The sequence below is a fragment of the Gallus gallus genome, chromosome 1 (genome assembly GCF_016699485.2).
Source record: "Gallus gallus isolate bGalGal1 chromosome 1, bGalGal1.mat.broiler.GRCg7b, whole genome shotgun sequence".
In the NCBI taxonomy this organism is placed as follows: domain Eukaryota; kingdom Metazoa; phylum Chordata; class Aves; order Galliformes; family Phasianidae; genus Gallus; species Gallus gallus.
The window spans coordinates 176,592,806-176,610,103 of NC_052532.1; the positions used below are offsets into that span (position 1 = coordinate 176,592,806).

Sequence of the window (17,298 nt, forward strand, 5' to 3'; positions counted from 1 at the left end):
GGCAGTTGGAAGAATATTATCTCAAAGATTGCTGGTCTGTGTAGTACAGTGACTTACACATGACTTTCTACATAACTTGTACTTATGTTAGCCTATGAAAGCTTATGGCTTAGAAGGAGTTAAATTTATAGATTTTCACTGTCTTGTTTTTTCTACATGGACACCATCAAATGCTTTTTCCCTTTATTTCTTTCTTAAATGTCATAGGAGTTTGATGCTTTTTAGGGATATAGTATTTGCATTTTTCCTACTTCACAGAACAAATGTGAGGATGAAGGTTGGCTTAATGCCTAGTTTAGGTTTTTCTGAAGGCATTCGGTTTTGATCTGGTGAAATTGTATGGAAGTATAGGGTGTAACTATGTTACTAGGAGGTAGTTGCCTTGTTGTCAACACCTGAGCAAGCTGTGTCCAGCTCACAGTCCTGAAGCCGTCCTCTGGTACCTAAAGGACGTTTCAATGGCTGTTGGAACTGACTTCACACTGGTTTGCCTCCAGACTTGGGCAGCTCCATCCAGGAGGAGTACTGGTATAACTAAGGATAGGACAAGAAGAGGTAGCGTGATGGGGAAAGCAGAGATGTTTGCGTTGCCTAATGAGCAATCTTAAATCCTCTGCATCACTTAGAGACTGAGTCCACTTTGTAATAGCTTTGCTCCTGGTTACGAAGGAAGCTTTGACCTCTTCTCAACAATTTTTGAAAGGATGGCAGCCTTTGACTGTGCTCTCTGCATCTTCTGGAGTTACATTTCTTCCCTCAGCTCAGTGGAAACAAAGCAAAGGGTGATGTGTCCTTGTACCTCTTGTGGTTCGAAGGGTGTCTTTTGTGCGGTGTGAGTGGTTACTTACTTGTGTATATTGTTTCTTCAGTACAAGTCCTGTATTTATTGCCCATGGACTCTTACACTTACTGTGTCCAGCTTCTGGATTTCTCAGTGCCACTGGAATTGAAGATGTATGAAATGTCAGTGTGCCACAGTTTGGAGTGCTGTGTAAGCAGATAAGCACCTGTATATGAGGGCTTACAGCATTAAACCCAAGGAGATGGAGAAACTGTTTCTTTTGTTATTGTCGTTCTGTCAGTTTTCAAGTAGTTGTCAAGAATTCACAGTGTGAACTTGTGAATGCTCATGGGAAGCTTTCCAAATCTCGAGGCATTATATGGAGTAGTTTGCTCAAAGCTGAGCAAAACAGAACAGGAAACAGAGCTGCAGAGGGAGGATTTTCTTCAAATTGAAAATGTTCTAATTTATCATGAGTATGCTTTTTTTCTTGTTCTCTCTTCCAGGAGAGGCAGTGTTAAAAGTGAACACCTGTGTTGGTTTTTTTTTGTGGGTGAAAAAGGGAAGTGATGTACATATCTACATATCTGTGTCTATCCCTATTTCTTATTTTGGGCAAGTTATGCAAAATTGGAAATTCCTGAGTACAGCTTAGAAACTGTATACAGTACTAATGGAGGAACAAAGTGGAAGGCAAAACAGGAGGACACTGTAACGTATTAAAGTGCGAGGATGTGGAAGGAGGAATTTTTCTCTATCCTTTTTTCCTCTCACTCAACTTAATGGTAAATAAGTGAGCTTGTGAAAACTTGAGGAGTGATGGTTGAATACTTCATTGCGCATTTCAGACTTTATCAGAAGGTATTTTAAAACTCAGTGCCACAGCTTTTTGTGTGTTGTATGCCAGACTTAGTTTGGTCCCTCACATGTATCACCATTCTTCATTACACCATAGCAGCAGTAATTCCTTCTATAGAAACATCCTCTGTGTTTTCTCTTTACTGTGTTCCATTTGAAAAAGTATGTCCATGTGTAACTTTGTTAACCTTCTAATAAAAGGTAAATGGTGTTCCATTTTTCAGCAGAAAGATTTTAGAAGCTCTGAAGTATGCAAACGTGGAACAAAACTACTGCCCAACATACCCTTAGCTCCAGTATTGTGTTCTTGCTTTTATGAAAGCTAGCTAGTAGCTGTTTGGACTTGTTCAATATACACAACTTAAGTATGTATCTATTTATTTAATATGGCTATTTCTGTGTATAAATTTGAAGTTTAGTATGAAGTAAAACAAGTCCACATTCTGAAATCCTGCAGCCTTTCTGTACAGAGCGCTATGCTCCTAAAGGCAGCAGTTGTAATCTGTAGTCTCAGGCACTGAACACTGATGGATGGAAGTATACCAGCAGCCATCACAAGCCTACGACATCCTTGGCTGCAGAAGCCTGGTGACCTACCCCAAACTGTCTACAGAGACACCAGCCTGCTTTCTTTCCTTCATTCTTCTCAACGGACTATGGGAAAAGGCTTTCCTTGTACTTATTTAAAATACTTCCTCTTCTCTGTAATTCAGGTGTGAAGCACAAAATAATAGTGAATCATTGTTTCCAACTTGTACCTGGAGTGACTGAGCAGTGACTGATTAGGGTGGTTTCTACCCAGTTACAGCAGATCAGTGTGGTGTGAGAAGAGCTGTAACAAGAGTGGCAGCTGGGCTGGCAGTTCTGACTTGAAACATTTTTTGCTGAGTTTGATGGTCTGACTGTTTCAATGATAGTACCTTATTTTTTGGTTTATGATGTGATTGATTTTCTTAACAGTGAGGGAGATGACTCAGAAGTCTTTATTTCATAGTTTGAAAGCAAACTTGCATAGTATCTTGTAAAAACAGAGGGTGAAGATAAGGCATGATGATAGCAGCTGAATTGCTGTGTTGATATTTCTGATATGTATGTTATTTCTGATATGTATGAGGTAACGGCATAAATATCTACTTAACATATTGTATGGCAAACAGGTATAGGACCAGAGAAATTATCACGTTACAAAGGAGTAATGAAATAAAGATCTTACCCGTGTCCTGGGCTCACAGAAGGGCTCCAAGAAAAATGATCTCCAGATAGAGATCCTTCCTCCTTGGGAGTCAGCCCTTAAATGGGGTCTAGGAGGGGTGGAGCCTGGCTGTGTGACTCCTTTGGGTCACTCAGGTGAAATTGCATTCACCTGTGCCCCTGCAGCTGACTCAGCACTTGCCTCAGGTGGTCAATCAGAGGTTCAGGCCGTGATTTAACAGTTCCCATACACATATCCTCAGTGGTGTGCAGAAGACTGGTTTATTTTGCTTAACAAAGTGAGAATGTTCTACAGGATCACTTTTCACTGAAGTAGAATTCCTTGGTATTCCTTACTAATACAGGAATTAGCTCTGAGTTCATTAGCTTATACTGAGTACGTGAAACTGTACTGAAGCATTCTTCCAGTGCATGTGTTATCACCAGTGGTTTAAGTCACTCATTTGTTGCAAATATGTTGATGCTGGTATTAAAAACAGCTAGAATTTCTTCTGCCTTCTTTATCCAAGAAACAAAGCAGTGCTGAAATTACTTTAAAGATATTTAAAATTGTCTCCAAATTAAAATAATAATAATAATAAAAATCTCCAACACCCAAACATTACAGGTGTTGTCATAACTGCTTTCTGCAATGTTCCCATATTCCACACTTTGTAGTGCCTTTTGGTGCAAGTCTGAGGACATCTGAGGCAGGACTTGAGGTTCAGCCTTGATGTGTGACTTGTAGGAGAGGCCAGGGGCAGGCACAGACACCACTGAGAACAAAATTCTATTCCATGTTTTTAGTGGATCCAGAAGTCTTGTTGAAAAGCTTTTCATCAGAAGAGGATTAGGTGGCTTAATCTATTAAGAAGACCCCTCAAAATGCACCAATATCCAGAAAATCCATTGTTTGGAGAGCTGTGCTACCACGGCTTGCATCTTGCTAGAAAATTGAGCAAGAAGTAATTGGTTTCCACTTCTGAGCTGTGCAGCATTTTAAGACTCAAGCAAATCTTTGAGAAGGAATTTCTTAATTCCTAAGGCAAAAGCATTGCTGCACAGAATTTAGTGCTGAAATCTGTAACAAGGCTGCTAGGAGTAACACAGCACGACTAGAGTTTAACAGGCCACTTAGCTGAAGTCCTAGGCTGTCCCATCAGTTTACTTGCAAGGTGCTTGCTGTGACAAAGTTGTGACCACAGTCTTCATTGCTCTTCGATTTCAGTTATATGCTGAAATGGAACTAAGTGTTGGGTTATATGCAAGCACTATAGAAGCCACCTGCATTACTGATACAGAGTGGTTTGTGCTATTTTGGAATGTGTGGGAAGATTTCCACTGGTGCTACTGAAATACGAGTTGCTGGTAGCAGAAGCCAATTAGTATTGACCAACTAATGCAGATATCCCAGTTAGTGTTATTTATCTGCACTTAGGCTCTAGATTGGCTTTCCTTTTGCTCTAAAAAGTACTTTAGGTAAATGCTCTTCTGGTGAATCTACCTGTATTCAGCTCACGGTGTTCACAAAAGATAGCCATTTGTAGTGGTGTTTGTATTACATTTGGAAATCTTTTCTGTTGTATGAGCAGATTGCGTGCTGGACTGCAGAAAAGCATCTTGGAGTCCTTCAAAGAGCAAATATATTGTCAAATTCCAAATGATTCAAGTAGTAAAATGGTATTGTTGATTCAACTAATTCTCTTCTAGCTTTTTTAGTTCTAGGTAGATATTGTGTTTAACTGAAAAGAAATGCTGATTTATGACAGAATTTCACAAATGATTAATTCTCCTGCAGTGCAGCGGTAGCTGATACCAAAATCTATCACAGTGCAGAAGGATTTGGGTACCATTATGGAAGGGGTGCTTCAGCCATTGGAACGCTCCATACTTGCCTGATGTTGGTGATGTTGTTGTGTTGCTAGTTTGCACCAACGTATTTGAAATGCCAATGTCTTCATTCTCTAGTGGAATGCTCCTAGCTCCAGATCCCTGGGATAGTTAAACTGGCGAATATAGCCTGGAGAGGATGTCCAGATGGGCAGAACAGCTGCGAGATAGCTGTGGTGCCCCTCCACCTGCTGCACGTTCAGCTCTTTGGTGTCCTGAAGGAGTTTTTTTAGTTCGTTTGTTTTCTCCCAGCATCGTGGTGGATTCCATCTATCAGCAGCAGCAACACAGCATGGGAATGAAACTGGGTCTCTTTCTCCCTTTGCATAAATTCACTATTTGAGCAACTTCCGGAGCAAGTGGAAAAAGCAGTCCAACTTCATGCAAACAAAGCAGCTTTCCCACATTTGTTGAATAAATATTGGCCCATCTTCAGCAGTACGTATTCACTTTTGACTCTGCGTTTCTACTTTTTCATCCACTGTTTCTCTTTGCTCTGTCCAGTGAAATGTGAACAGGAAGAAGCTAAGTTTTTTGTAGTTATTCTTTATGTAGTTTGAGTGAGGATGGGGTTGACTCAGATGCACGTTTGAAGGAACAGTTAGTATTCACTTCTACCACCTCCCCTCCTTGTCAATGGAGCAGTAACAGTTCTGATAGTTTTGATGGCACTTAGAAGTGAAGGCTTTAGAACTGGGGCTAGTGCTGTGAATTTCAGGTCACCGTCACTTGTAGCAGGCTGGCTTGTGACTTGATTTCAGTCATCTTCATGTCAGTGCAGTGTGTTTAGTATGAAGCCTATTTTGGGTTTGCACTGTAACTGGATATGTTGTTAAACTCCCTTTATTGGACAGTAGTATTTCTAGGTTAATTGTTTGTCAGCTCCATTTTATTGAGCTGTACTTGCCAGCAGAGCTGCTGAAAAACACAGGCATATTTCTTTAGTGATGACCTGACATTGTTGAAGCTTGCTAAAACAATGTCATGCCTACAGAGCTTTTAGTGCTGTTTTCTAAACATGCTTTGTTCAGTGCATTTGTTACTGACAAATAGCCGGGAGTCTTTTCTCTTCTCTATAGGGATTACATGAATAGAGAACAAATGGAAAGGCTTTCTCTGTTTGTGTGCTTTGGGAGAATCCTCCAGCGTACAGCATTTGGAAGTAAAAATGCTACCACTTCTATTAAATGTGACCACAGGGCTTGAGTTTTTCAGTTAAGCTGAGCATAAATGGTCATGCTAATGCCTGTTGTGTAGTAAGGCTGCCATAAGCATTGCTGTAGGAGACCTTTCTACTGGAAAAGCGTTAATTTTGGCAATGTTAATTAGCTTCTGTGGCTTCGCATGTGACAGAAGTCCTGCCACAAGGAACTGTAGGTTATGGAAAGCTGCCAGACTGTTACCTGGTTCTCAATTGATCTGAACTGAACCAGAGAGGAGCAGGATTGTCAGGCTCCAGTGGACAGCAGTTCACAATGCATGTTCCAGCACTTCTAGCCTAACACCGCTCTGTACAAGGTTAACTACCGAAATGAAGTGATTGAGGATAAGCTTATTGCTGATGCAGCTTCTGAGGATGTGCAGATAGCTCAGCCAAGCAGGGTGTGTAAAACTCAACATCAGGCCTGATATGTCACTTATGCACTAGGATAAGTAGCACTGTTGGCCAGAAGAAATGAAGGTAATCAATTAATACTGTTAATATCCATCAAAATAGTTGTTCACAAATGTAGGTACTGTGAGAAAGCAATGGTGTGAATAAGGCATGACTGTGAAGTGAACGGGTATTTTTCTCTGGTAAGAGAGGGCTTTATAAGTGTGGTAAAGAGGTGTGATCAGATTTTTGAATATCACAATTGTAGAACAGTTTGCCATTGCTTCAGTCAGTGCTGCTCTGTGCCTTCCCCGTGCCCTGTTTGCAGCCCAGACAGTGCCTGTGGTTGGTTGGTGCTGGGCAGTGGGTGTGTGTGCAGGGCCTGGATGGGCTGCTCGGCAGGAAGAGCCAACACAGACCTAAAGCCTCTTAGCCCACAGAAAGCAGTGGTGAAAGTTGGCTGGCAGGGAAGGGGAGGTTGTGAGCTGTTGTGATACCCTGAGACATTCAAACCTCGTATGAGACAGCTTTTCTCCCCAAATCGTATGATATGAGAAGACCTCTGTGCACACTTAAGATGTGATCACTTCTTCCTTCTACAAAGGCAGAACAAATCTTCCAGAACACACAGTGATGCCTTTTGTTACTTGTGGTGGGAGCCCATTCCGTAAATAAAGGAATCTTTGCTCTAAGGGAAATCTGGGCGGGTGATGAGGTCTGTGGGATAAGAACTGTCCCCTTGGTTGGAAGTTTTCTCAAGTTACTGTGCACTGCAGTTTGAAACTGCTAGAAATCTTTTTTGTGTACTTCCAAAGTTCAAATGGTTTAATTTCAGTAGATGTGGATATTCCTCATCACTTCTCATAATGTATGGGTAATTCAAGACAGCAGATTCATCCCTCTTATATGGCCTTGCAGCAGTTTTGTTGGAAGATGTTTCAGAGCTCGATGTTTAGATGGACAGATAAAACAATGTTATAACAAAGTTACGGCCTGTTTTATTTTGGGGCAGTATATAATATATAAGCTGCTTATGTGCAAGATGTCAGTATAACCATAGGGAAATAGGAGGGGAGAGCAGAAAGCTGGAAACAAAACAGCCATGTGGAGTATGGGCACCGGCGTCTCCACATCCGAGTGACAGACGTGGTAGCTTTTGGTTCTTTGCCTTGCTCTGGTCAGGCATCTCAGCCTGAAGCAATCAGAGCCCATCGGATCCAAGCCTTGCACTTAAGGGCTGCTACTATTTTCCCTCTTTTCTTCTGGAGCCTATCTCAGACTTCCTTCAGAGTCTGTCACAAACTGTCTCAAGTATTGAAGCACTGCATACCCTTTTCTCAGCTGATGGAAGCATATAGGCCTCAGTGAAACCTACTGATGGAAGTTCTGTTCTCAAGGATTCACTTGACAGAGTGAGGCTGGAGGCTTCATTTGTTCAAACTGAAACTGCTGTCTGCCAAAACATGCCAGCCTGGCTTGCCGAGGACCTCATTTTCACTTAAGCAATAATCAATGCAGAGACTTGTAGGTAATTTGTCTTTATAAACTTTTAATCTCCCTTTTCGGGAATTTGTAAACATCTGACTTCTATGTCTCCTGAGTCAGTTCCATCATTAAAATAACCTTCTGCATGTACAAGGAACCAACCTAGCTAATAGTCTTCATGACAGCACTGTTTGTTGGTGAGCTTCTGTGTGAATGAGCTTTCTCTGCACCTGCTATAATAATAGTGTGTTGTTCATCCAGTTAAATGTCATCTGAATTATGCAGTGCTCGCTACTGTGCTTCCCGCAGCAATAACAGCTCTGGGGTTAGCTTGTTTTAATGCTGCTTCTGTACTCAAGTGCTAATGCAGAACTTTTGCAGCCAATATCAATCTTGCTGTTAAGGGATGTCATGTGCCTCCAGGACCTTAACATGCACACACAGTTCCAATGAAGGCAGTGGCTGGACCCTTAATTCAAGTAGATCTTCTTGATTGATTTTTTCCTTCCGCTGTTCCAGAGAACCTGACCTTTTGAACGTGTTAGTGGAAACCAAACCTGCTTGGTGAGAGGAGTTCAAGTCCTTAATGCTCAATTACTCAGCCCCCCCATGGTTCAGATGTCTGTGACTGGCTCTCTTTCTGCTTGCTCTTGCAAACTTAGGAAAGCACTGACATGAAGCAGTGCTCATGCTTCAGCTCTCACATGCGAGAATAGTTCACGTTTTCTTTTTTAACTGTGGAAGGGGCAGCTGTAGGTGAGTGCTGGTGAGGAAAGTACTGTCACCTTGTCACCTCTGGAAACAGGACCACCTGTGCCTCAAGGAGATCCTGTCCTCTATGGCATGAGGAATTTGAAGGTGAAGTTAATCTCTGAGCTGTCAATCTTCTAACAAACAAAACAAAACCTCACCTCGGTGAAGGAGTAGAAATGGATGATCTTTAAGGTCTTTTCCAACCTGAGTGATTCTATGATTCTATGATTTGGAAACGGTAAAGCTGTACTCAACTGCGTCTTGCCAGTATGCACTTGCTTCTCACCAAGGTAACCTTTTTGCCTTTATTACTGGTAGTCTTTGTATCTTCAAGGATGATTCAATAGAGGAAAACATGGCTTTATAAAGCGTACTGGGGATGGATATAGGGATAATGGTAGCGTATGGTGTTGTTACAGAAAAATTACCCATTAACAAGTGAAGTAAATATATCAGAACACAGTTAGTGAGTTTCTCAGCTTGCTGCTTGCTGCTTTTCATGCAGATGTTATAAGAAAAAACTCATCTCTGGTATTTTTTTTAGTAGCACAAGAATGAGCTGAGGTATGTGAAGGATATTAATTTTTCCAAATTATACAATGGTTGCCTTTAAAAGAAATCTCTGCATTTCTGCCAGGAAGCAGGGCTGGACTTTCAGCTCTACTGATGTGTATCCAAACTCATTCAACAGTGTCAGTCCCAGTTTGCTCTGCAGTGTAACTTGAAACATAACTTACACGAATTAAGTTGCAGATATCAAGGAGACAGATCTCTTGTAATGTTTCTACACCTGTTTAAACATGAAACCCTGTATGTAGCCAAGGTGTGCATAGTTCACAGCTGTTGCTTTAGGAAATGCCTGTTTGTTATTTAGTTTCCTGCATATGCTCCACTCCTCTCCCTGCCACAGCCTGATCTGAGCTGCAGACCTGGAGAGAGTCTGGCATCCAGCTCCCAGAGCTGCTTTGAAGGTGAGATGGCAGTGTTGGGGCTGATCAAAGGGCTAACCTCTGCAGATTCTTGTCCTTAGTGACCAAAATGTGCTCCAAATGAGCTGGCAACAGTTGAATGTGTACCTCTAATTAGTCATACCTATTTTATTTTAAGCATCTGCCATGTTACTTAAGTAACAAAGTCCATGGATATAAGGACTTAATGCATATTAAGTCCATTCAAATACGCCTCACTGTGTTGATGTTAGCATAATCATTAGAATAAGAGCATGGTTTGGAGCAGTCAGCTGCAGAAATTGATAAATGGTAGAATGTTATAAATGTTTTGATTTGATTGCAATTGCATGCGTTCTGGCTCTTAATTCAATCATAAATTCTATCAGCATGCAATGTAGAAATAAAAATGCACTCCAGCATTACATTATTCTGTTCCACTAGAACGGTTGCCTGTAGAGCATTATATGTTGTTGTAACATATCTTTGAAATCTGCAAACTCTTACTGTTATTGTTATTAGGGGATTCACTTCTGGGAATGATCTGAACTCTTCACTTGATTAAAAAATGAGTTAAAGATGCAAGGCATTACTGAAATTTGTTTAATTATATTCTGTATTACAGGAAAGTTATTACACTTGAGATTATGTGCATGTGACTTCAAATGAAGAAAAAACAACTTGGAAGTAACAAATACCATTCAAGGAAATAAATTCTCTTCATTTATACAACAAATGTTCTACTTAATCCTTTAAATGCGGATGTGTGCTTTTATTCAGTTGATTTTGTTGGTGTAATCTATATGGAAGCCTGATCCCCTAGGATTTCTGTAAAATATCACTTTGTGTGTTGAGTATTGGATTCTTCAGAGCAGTAGTAGCAAAAGGAGTCTATACCCTGTAGTGTTACAAATGCTGTTACAGTTGTTTGTTTTTTTTTTTTTTCATTTCTTTTTAGAGATCCAGTTCAAGTAATATCTGCTTTGCATCAGACCTAGCAGGCATCTCTAATTGCTTAACGAGGGGACTGGATGAAAATGGAAATACAACTCCCACAGTCAAATCAGATGGGGCCTTGATTAGTTGTATTTCATCACTTTTCCACTAATTCTACTTTGGTTTCCAAAATGGAGCTTCATGTAACAAACTGTGCTATCTTATCTCTTATAACTGTTTTGTTCTGGAAGGTGCAGCAGTCATTAAATAGCTTAGAGCTGCAGACAAGGAAAGACAAGAGGGAGAAGAAAATGATTAAAGCATGGAGAATGCAGTTATCTAACCTTGTATGTATGAAGATAACTAAGACAACCCTACTAAGCTTAATTGTCTGATCAAGGTTGTAGTAAGAGTTTTGTTCATAGCAATCAGTTGTGAAAGACAGAACAGGTAGGCAGTGCATTTCCTTTTATTATTTCATGATCTGTGACAGATAGTGCTGTGGATTGCAATTAGTCTGGAAGGCTTAAAGGTGGAAGAGAACTGGAAAAACATTTCTCAGAGAGGAGTGGGCTTAATAGAAAGGTGCTCTTGACTTGAGAGACTTCAAAAATCATAGAATCACCAAGGTTGGAAAAGACCTCAAAGGTCATCCAGTCCAACTATCCACATGTCACCAATATTTCCCACTAAGCCACCTCCCTCAGTACAACATCTAAACATTTCTTGAACACCTCCAGGGATGGTGACTCCACCACCTCCATAGGCAGCCCATTCCAGCAGGTAAACAAGTTTCCTTTCCTTGAAAGAAGGAGTACTGATGAGCTGTCTATTCCCTGGGAATATAAGCTGCCTTTATTAAAATAGTAAAATAAAAACGCAAAGAACGTTTATTACAGTTTGTCTGATTCTTGCAGGGCTTACATTCAGTGTCTTGGAGGAAGACAGCTGTACTATAGCTGCAGGCACTTGGTTCTTAGGGTTCCAGCTCATTTTAATGCCTAGTGCATAGATGACGGAAGTAATACAGTGCAAAATAAGTCAGAGCTGCTTTTGTAACTGTAAAATTATTCTTTTCATATAAGGGAATGTTGTGTGCTACTTGGATAGACTGTGCCTCTCATACTGTTCAGGCAGTGCAAGAGAACTCATGCATCAAAACCTATATCAAGAAAGCATATAGATCCCTAATGTAAATAGTATGTTCAGAGTAAAGGCTTGCATATAGCCTCTCTCTTCAGCTGATTTTGGCTATTTGACAACTTGGAGGTGGCTTATATAACTCATTGACAATTGTGTGGTTGAATCTTCTTGTCGTCTTGGACACTTTTCCTGAAAATGTATTCATGTTTTTCATAATAGCCATTGTTGGATTTGATGTGAAGACAAGAAATTATGTGTCTTAGAGACCAGTTAGTGTTTATAGAAAATAGAAAATATTATTGTGAAACTGTGGGTGGTTATTATGGAAGATAGTTCATAACTGAACTTAGGTTCTGAGCTAGGAGAGGAGGCAGCTCAAAAATGTCACTGTACAATTTCTGATTTTTAACTATGTTTAACTCAGCCTACCACAGTATTTAAGATTCATGCTCTGATGAGGGGTAAACACTTACATGCTTTAACCTGAGCTCATGCTGCTGCTGCTCGTGGTACTGGAGTTTGGACACACATCAAGTTATACGATGGTTCTTCCAGTTGTTGAGGTTGTAGTGGTGTAGTGCTGTCCGCCTTCTGGATCTGTGTGTTACCTCTTGTTCTGTACAGCTCTTCATTGTAATACAGACAGCTGAATTCCTTCATAATGTATTTGTCTTTACTGTATGATCTTCAAATCATTTTCTAACATTAGAAGCCTTCTTGAAATTTGATATAATGTTCAGATGAAGGATTAAAATAAAAATCTTCTAACCCGCAGCACAGCCAAGTACAGTGTGGTGACTTTTCTACCTCGATTCCTGTATGAGCAGATAAGAAAAGCTGCAAATGCGTTCTTCCTCTTCATTGCCTTACTGCAGGTATAGTTTTATTGTTTTACTTTCATTTATTAAATAACTGAATGTAGTTAAACTTATTTGAATGTTCATAGTCAACTGCAAAGAAATTCTCAAATGAATGTTAAGTAGGAACATTGATGAGATATGTACTTAATAATTGAAAGTAGAGGGTATTTGTGCTGTTTTTTCCAACATAATTCCTAAAATCAAGCTAGTTATATTCTCAATGTAGTAGTATCACAAAATATGGAACTACTGACCATACTGGGAAAAACATGCATAGATTCTTGTGAATGTGCTGATTGTTTAAATAGTACTGATACTCACCCTGAGTCAGTGATATTCATCAATCGAATGCTTTTCTTGTTAAGAAGAAGAAGTAAAATAAAAGGGCTGTACAGCAACATAATCATATACATTCATAGCTGTCGCTTCTTCAAGTTGGTTGAGAGCGTAGTCTGGTGTGTCCACTGAACTTAAATGGTAATCAAGTACAAATCAGAATTTAAGCTCTCTTTTTCTGCTGGTAACTTTGCATAAAATGCTGAATTTGCTAGAAACTTATTTTAGAAATAAAATGAGCATCTCTTTTCCTTTCTGTTCACAGCAAATTCCAGATGTCTCTCCGACAGGAAGATATACCACCTTGGTGCCATTGCTATTTATTTTGACAGTTGCTGGCATCAAAGAAATCATAGAAGATTATGTGAGTATGGATTATTATGTGGGAAATCTACTCTAAAAGCAAATGGTGCTTCAAAAAGCCATGAGATGCCATAAAGCTTTGCATCTCTGAAGTCTATTTAGCCATTACTGAGCAGTGGTTAAATACTATTTAACTTTCAAAGCTGCTGAGTCCACAGGAATTTCTGTAGCACACAGAAATAAGTAAATAATTTTATGGTACAGCTTAAATGGTGAACAAAGAAGTTGTATGGAAACAAGTTGGTGTAAAACAGAACACTTATTTACACTTCTTCAAGTTTATCTACTGGTGCTTTCAGTGGAAAAGCCTGGCTAGAACAGGAACTGTAGAGTCCTGACAGATACATGGCCTTTTTAGTTGGTCTTAAAAAACAAAAGATCAAAGTCATTAAAAATGAAATATTATCTTAAGGGCAGAGCAAAAGAAAATCTGGATACTGTTTATAATGAGAACATATTTATACTTTGCAAGGTTCTGATGAATAATTTAACTTAGAAAACAGTTTAAACACACAGTACGTATAACATGTATACTCCAACTGTCATCTAAATACACTGTTGCTTTCTGTTCCCTTTGTTTTTTTTTTCTCTTTCAAAAACCAATTTTGGAGACTTCAGCTTTCTTCTGTTGATGTGTGTTTGTGTCTTATTGCCAACGTGGAGATTGTTGCCTTAAAATTGTACTATTTTGTTTGTAAACCACTTGGATTTAGGTGATCAGTGTGGCTTTTTTCAAAACATACAGGCAAGAAGGACCCAGTGTATCTTCGTGTAGCATGTCATGTTTCTAGCTCTAATGTTTTTGGAATCCTTCATGAAATGAGCTGTAATGAAATATTTTTCTTGCAGAAAAGACATAAGGCAGACAGTGCAGTGAACAAAAAGAAAACAGTAGGTAAGAATAAAGAATCTTCAATATTTGAAGTGCAAATAGTGAATACCAGAGTACTTTTTTTTTTTTTTTTTTTTTAATATAGACTTCTGTTGCTGAAACTGTCATTATAGTGGCAAGCACATGTCTTTTTGGAGTAGGTGGTTACTGGTATGCCAGGACTGCACTTTACACAATGTTTGATGCTGACTGTGTGACACCTGGGGGTGAGAGGTTAGGGGTAAGCTTCTACAGTTTAAAAGCTGATTTAATTTCAGGGTTGTCTGAAGTCACGCAGTTCTCAGCTCCTCCATGAAAACAGAGCAGTTTTCTCCTCTTCCAGAATACTTCCTTGACTGTTCAAAATCCACTGAGGCTATAAAGCTTGTGTCAAAGGATATATATATATACGTGTATATATATATGCTGCTGCCCTTAAAATATAGGAAGAACTCTGGGTATTCTGCGGATGTGCATTCTTTGAGGTGTCAGCAAAAGAAAAGAATAACAGACTTCCCATAAATGCCTGTGTTTACCCCTAATGTATTGAAACTGCTTGACACTGATTACCTCATGACATCATTTTGATTTTCTTTTCCCTTAACTGAAAACGTGTGTCGAAAACAATAAGGATTTATTGATTGCTACCCCACAGCCACTCTGCAGTCACAGGTTCTTGGTGTTCTCAGACGTTCCACAATGGAGCTCCATAGGTGAAACTGAAAACAAAGCGATGTGAACTTTCAGTAGAGCAACTGTCTTCCAAAGTGGTTGGACTTGGTGATCTTAAGAGGTTTTTCCAGCCTAAATGATTCTGTTTCTATGATTCTATATGTAGTTTAAGTGTCAAAAAAACTAAAGAAACACTTAGTGGAACGTGAGAATCAAAACAACATGCTAGATCCATGCTTCAGTTAACAGGCAAAATATATGCAGAAATATTTTCAGTGTGCTTTTCCTTAGTGCTTGAGAGGTTATATTGGTCATTGAGGTTGTATATTAATGAACATCAAAGAAAGCATCACTTTATCAGTTCTTTAAGGTATTTTTTTCTACAAGTTTGAGAAGATGTTGCAGATGCAGATATTAATCCTCGTAAATGTGCAGTTATCTGGCTGTAGAACAACAGAACTTGCTATAGATAACATAAGAGGCTGCTCTTTCCAAGGTCATGTAGGCCGTTCAGTCTAATCCGTTTATGGATAGAGAACATGAGCTAACAAACACTTAAGAGGAAGCTTACCATAGTAGTTGTGGAGAGACAGCCTAAAAAACACAATATACTCTTATGGATCTAACTGGAACTTAGCAATTGAAAAGCAATTGTTTTGGTGTAGTTCAACTTGTATTTTTTGCATTTATATTCTAAATACAGTTTTCAGAATACACTGCCTGAAACTGTCATCATTTTTTTTTTAAGAGGAAGGTTAGAAAGGCACATTTATGAGAGTGTTATAGGAGTGAAAAAAATGTATTTTAAGTATGAAAAGCTTATTTATGTTCAGAGTGGAATTAGGGTGTTTTAAATTGAGGTTCTGTATGTGCTTTTAGATACTTAGATGCCTCATACAGCTGAGTGAGGCCTAGGCCATGTCATCGGTACAGAGAGCAGTTATGCTTACCTGCAAGCAGACATCCGTTGTCTGCTTAGATATGTTCTGAACTCCACCTGTAGTGACCAGATGCTTGCTTCATTAACATGCATATAGACGTTGCATTTATCTCTGTTTAGCTTTTGATCTTTTGATCTTTATTGTCTAGCTTCAAAGCATGTTTCCTGTTTGCAATTTCCCATAGAATATGTTGACTTGGTTTGCAGAGTCGGTTAGGTATACATGAATTAAATTGCCTTTGGAAGAAACTCAACTGAAAATTGTTCTTCAAGTGAGCATGTGCAACTATGCTAGGAGCTGAAGTATGTTAGGCTTGGAGCCAGTGTTTTGTGTATTGTGCATTTGTCTGAATCTTGGGTATTTATTCTGTTCTAAGTTTACACTTTCTTTTCAGTTCTAAGAAATGGGATGTGGCAGGACATCGTGTGGAAAGAGGTAAGTAAGATAAGGGATGGGGTAGAGAGTGGGAGAAATTGTTCAAGAGTTTTTCTTGCTGGAACAAAGGGGGAGGCCTAGAGTTTAATATGTCCTATGTCCCTGTTAATATGTCCCTGTGACTTAAGGTGGGCAGGATCTTTTCTGCTATAATGGTGAAAATTGCCCTAGGCAAAGCCTCTAGATACTGATCTTTATATCTTAGTACTACTTTTCAAACAAGTGTTGCAAAACTGTTATATTCTTGCTTGACAGTTAATATGTTCTGGTGTATAGATAGTCTTTTGTTTTCAGTCCATGTCTAGAAGAGTAACTTTCACTGCAATGCTCTACTTCTCTTGGAAGTCTGACAGGCTTATTTTTGTTCCTGCACTAAAAAGTTCTAATGTTTTTAGGCTAATTGATAACTTAAGTAAGGAACACAAGACCTGCTGCCATCTTCAGCACACTTGAATGCAGGTTGTATTGAAACCTAGTTCTGTGACAAGCTTTATTTATAAAACTTTCCAAAGTCCCTCAGCATGCACTGATGTAATTGTGGCTGTTAACTCCTTTTAAAGACAAAAGGAGTTCTGTTAACCAATAGATGAAAGTAAAGTACGGCCTTCTATAACCTCTGAGAAATGAGACTTACCTCAGGAGACCTAAATGCAATCCTGCTGAAGTGTTTGACTATAGCAGAAACTAAAGATCTCTGGGGATTCTGAGGCCGCATGGTTATGGTTATTTATGCTGCTCCATGTCCTGTTTGAAGTGAAGACAGTGAACTCAAAGATGATATTTGAAGCTGAGCCTGGAATCTATTTTTTTTTTTCTTATTTGTCTTCTCAAATTCTCCCTTTGTCTTCTCAAATACTTCTTGAATTGGTCTGTATGTTGCATTTGCATATTGTCTATGCTTGCATGTGTTGTTAGGGAATAACTGTTCTGTGCTATCAACATATTTACTTTAAGACAGATTTCTGATACTTCTTGAGCTTACAAAGCAATGGAATTTGTTTTCAGTAGGATCCAAATAAGACTAATGAATCTGCCTGTTCAATCATGCCATCTGTTCCATTTTTAATAAATTTGTGTGTTCAAGTATTTGAAGCACGTTTTGGGCTGTAAGCAGTACGTGGGATGCTCAAAACTGATGTACATTAGGCAGTTCTGGTCTTGAGAGAGTTGCACGGGGTTTTGTAGAAGGACAGAGTTCCTGTAACAGGTGCTGGAAACTCTTAGGTCTTCAGTACTCCAGAA

General features: G+C 39.3%; 1 protein-coding gene across 3 annotated transcripts in view; it reads left to right on the forward strand.

The window, feature by feature from the left end:
* The window catches only part of ATP8A2 (ATPase phospholipid transporting 8A2), a 315,266-nt gene that overhangs the window by 36,690 nt on the left and 261,278 nt on the right, over positions 1-17,298 (forward strand). For 2 of the 3 annotated variants that reach the window (XM_025146849.3, XM_004938791.5), the window contains 4 exons: positions 12,354-12,453; positions 13,040-13,138; positions 13,987-14,032; positions 16,016-16,056. In XM_025146849.3, coding sequence (XP_025002617.2) covers positions 12,354-12,453; positions 13,040-13,138; positions 13,987-14,032; positions 16,016-16,056 — 286 coding nt within the window. Of the gene's footprint in view, positions 1-12,353; positions 12,454-13,039; positions 13,139-13,986; positions 14,033-16,015; positions 16,057-17,298 lie in introns of those variants that run through there. The other variant, XM_025146850.2, reaches the window with a different exon arrangement.